This window comes from Octopus bimaculoides, chromosome 2, assembly GCF_001194135.2.
Source record: "Octopus bimaculoides isolate UCB-OBI-ISO-001 chromosome 2, ASM119413v2, whole genome shotgun sequence".
Classification (NCBI taxonomy): domain Eukaryota; kingdom Metazoa; phylum Mollusca; class Cephalopoda; order Octopoda; family Octopodidae; genus Octopus; species Octopus bimaculoides.
In genome coordinates, this window is record NC_068982.1 from 8,075,261 (window position 1) to 8,079,046 (window position 3,786).

The following is a 3,786-nucleotide window of genomic DNA, read 5'->3' on the forward strand; positions in this document are numbered from 1 at the left end:
TTTCCATCTACCAAATCCATTCACAAGGCTTTGGTCAGCCTGAGATTATAGTAGAAGACACTTGCTCAAGGTGCCATGCAGTGGGACTGAACCCAGAACCATGTAGTTGGGAAGCAAGCTTCTTACCACACAGCCACTCTTGTGCCTATTTATTGTTTCTTCTGCTTATAATCAGAAATTACTTTATCCATCATTTAACACCACATAATGTTACTCCCTGCTTTGTTTTCTATCTGAGCATGAATTGAACTGCTATTTCTTCCCTCTCTTTCTCAGTAAACCTCCTTCCATTCCTGGCAAATTTCTTGGTATTACCAAAATAGTTGTCTAGATAACTAAAAAGAAGAAAATATAATTACAGCAAATGCTATTATCATCTCTCCAGTCGGGAATGGTAATATTCAAAGTTCCATGTTCAAAAGCTGAATTTTTTACACTTAGGCAAGCTACCTCCTCTGCTTCACTTGCTGAAGCACTTTCACGGACGACGCCATAGCAGTAGTCAAGCATAGTAGAGTGGCCACTCTGAGAAAATAAGGTGATTATCAGAGATTAGATGGAGAAGAATATAAAATTATTAAAAATAGGTAGACATCACATTTTGAAAATGTTAAATAAGGAGAGAGAAATGGTGGGAAAATATTTAACCCTTTCGTTACTGTATTTCTGTTGAGATGCTCTGTGTTTCTTTCAATTACTTTAAATATAACAAAGAATTTAGTACAATAACTTAGTTATCATTCAGCTAGTGTTAGGAACATAAATTGTGACTAAGGTTTGGTGGAAGATTTTAATTCAGAACTTAAGAAAACAAGACATTTGTACTACAGAGCCAGAGGCGGTTTCAGTCGGGTTGGTAATGAAAGGGTTAATAGTGGGTATGATATATGAATTTGTGGGGCTGAGATGGGCTGGAAGTATAAGGTGAGTGATATCATGAGAATGGTTAAGAGCCTTTGCTGAAAGAAGAGAAGCAAGTGAGGTCGTGTGTGCAGAAGGATGACTAGTGTGGTTCTCTTTTGCTCTAGAGCTTTCGTCTGAGATGGACATAGTTGCTGCAGGAGTGGAGGGAATTTTCTGTTAGGTTTTGGCTAGAGGTTAGGTAGGTAGAGCTTCTACAAATATTTCACAACTGGGAAAGATTGATGTTATGAGAGGACCAATGAAGTAGGTAAATTACACCTTTTTTTCCACCCCCATACCACAAAACTGAAGAGCATCTTAAAATACATTGTGAGAATAGACTTATGAAAATAGTGAACAGAGTCAATAATAAATACTTTCTGTTCAGAATTATTTTTGTTAAAGGAAGCTCATTAGATTATTGAAGAAAAAAATGACATGCTTAATTATATTAGTGACATTTGACTAGCTACAAGGTCATAATTATTTTACTAGAGGGGAAATGGAACATTTTAATATCCATGCTTTTCTTGAGTGTTTTTGTAAGGCAAGCAAATCAAGAAGCCCCAGCTGAGAAACAAAACTAAGCCATTGTTTGGTCTTCTGGATTCTTACTGCCAGATTTACTGCACTTGCCATCATATGTATGATGATATTGTATGTAGTAAGTACATTCGGTGGGAAAAACATATCGGCTGGATTAGTCTCATTATTAAAATTTAGAAAAAGAAGGTGGAAGAAGTTGTGAGAGAAAAAATAAAATAATTTTTGTTTCACATTCAGTTTGGTTTGTTAAAAAAAAAAAAAAAAAAAATCAGTGGTTACTTAATATTTTTCACTGTTAATTATAACAATTATTAGAAACAACAACGATGACAACAATAACAACAACAATTTTGCGAAGAAATTTACAGAGGGCCATGAAAGGATAGAGGAACAATTAATCACATTACTTGAAGACCAGAGAAATCTCAGACTGATTAACCAAAAGCAGAACTGATTGTGTCAGAAAGAAGTATCAAGGGGAAATACGGTTGACAACTTCAAACCATTATCCTGTCTCCCTATTATGTGTAAGATGAAATGTCTATGTTCCTGGACTAGAAAAACATCTTCTCAGAAGAGCAAAGTGGGGTGCAAAGAAGAACCATTGGTCAACTGTTGATAGATAAGGCAGTACTGAAAGACTGCAAAATATAGGAAACCAACATAAGGATGGTGTGGATCAACTACAGGATGGCATAAGATATTGTTTCTCATTTGTGAATTCTGGAGCACTTGAAAATATTTTGAACGGCACACAGTATCATGAATCTATTGAACTGCAGTATAAATGGTTGAAGCTTTGAACTTGCATCTGGAAGGCAAAGCTTAGGTTTTGTCAACAGCAAAGATGGAATCTTTGAAGCTTGTCAAGTTGCTTTTATTATTGTGTATGATAGCATTAACTTTGATTTTGAGAAATACGAAAGCTGTGTTCAAAGAAAGCAAACATAAGATCAGTCCCTTCTGTCTATGGTTGACCTGAAACTCTGGGAAAAATAAAAACCGGCTCAATTAATTGATTCAAACTGAGCATTGCTCTAGCATGGAGTTGGAGTGAAAAAGTGTGGAGTGGTGATTCTAAAAAGTCCAACAAGTGGATGGTGTGAAGTTTCCCACAGGAGAAGTAATGAAAAAATACACCAGGAAGGATACAGGTAACTGAGCATATTGGAAGTGGTCAAGTTGATGGAAAGCGAAATGAAGAAAATATTACGTTTATATATTCGTTTTGCAAGATTCTTGATGTGAATTCCTGTATTGAAACAGATAGTGTTGTATTTGGGGATGGCCATGTTGCCAGTTTAGCCAATAAAAACACACATACTAAATATTTGGTGTTCACTTGCTTCAGCCTAAATATGATTAATATAAAATAAAGTTGAAGCAAGTGAACACCAAATATATAGTGTGTGTGTTTTTATTGGCGAAACTGGCAACATGACCATCCCCAAATAGAAGAAAATATTCTCTCAGCAATATTACAGAAGGCTGGAATTGATTTTGGGAACAAGTTCCAAGCAATAAATTAGCAGGCAGTTGCTCTCTTGAGATATGGAGAAGGAATGCTACAATGGTGAACCGATGAATAACAATCCTTGGATAAGAAAACAGGAAAACTTCTCGTAATACTTGGTGCATTCTACCCCAAATGTGATGTTGACAGGCTACCCCTTACAAGAAAGGAAGTAGTGCAGGGATTCATGTTTTGAAGATTGTGTTCAGACAAAGGAAAACAATATTGCTTGGTATCTAAAGAATACAAATAAGGAACACAGGTCTATTATATACTCTGGGGTCTTGAATAATAGTCCCTGCTACCGCTTATTAATTTTTCAGATTTTTTCCACCCCCCAACACTTATTAATTTTCAAGATTCGCCTCCTCCCCTCCCATCGTTTTCATTCCAACCCTCCACCATGCTGAAATTCTATTGTAAGCTATGCATATTGATACAATAGCAAGAAAATCTAATAATAATTTTATTTTACGTTAAAAACATTATATATATATATATATATATATATATATATATGTTCTTTTATTCTTTTACTTGTCTCAGTCATTTGACCACAGCCATGCTGGAGCACAGCCTTCAGTCGAGCAAATCAACCCCAGGACTTATTTTTTGTAAGCCTAGTACTCATTCTATCAGTCTCTTTTGCTGAACTGCTAAGTTATCGGTTGTCAAGTGATGTTGGGGAGACAAACACAGACAGACAGGCACACAGACAGGCACACACACACACACACACACACACACACATACATATACATATATATACGACTGGCTTCCTTCAGTTTGCGTCTACCAAATCCACTCACAAGGCTTTGGTCGGC

General features: G+C 36.1%; 1 protein-coding gene across 1 annotated transcript in view; it reads right to left on the bottom strand.

The window, feature by feature from the left end:
• The window catches only part of LOC106867733 (SCO-spondin), a 133,446-nt gene that overhangs the window by 86,288 nt on the left and 43,372 nt on the right, over window positions 1-3,786 (bottom strand). The window contains exon 11 of the mRNA XM_014912695.2: window positions 360-525. Within this exon, the coding sequence (XP_014768181.2) occupies window positions 360-525 (166 nt within the window). The remainder of the gene's footprint in view (window positions 1-359; window positions 526-3,786) is intronic.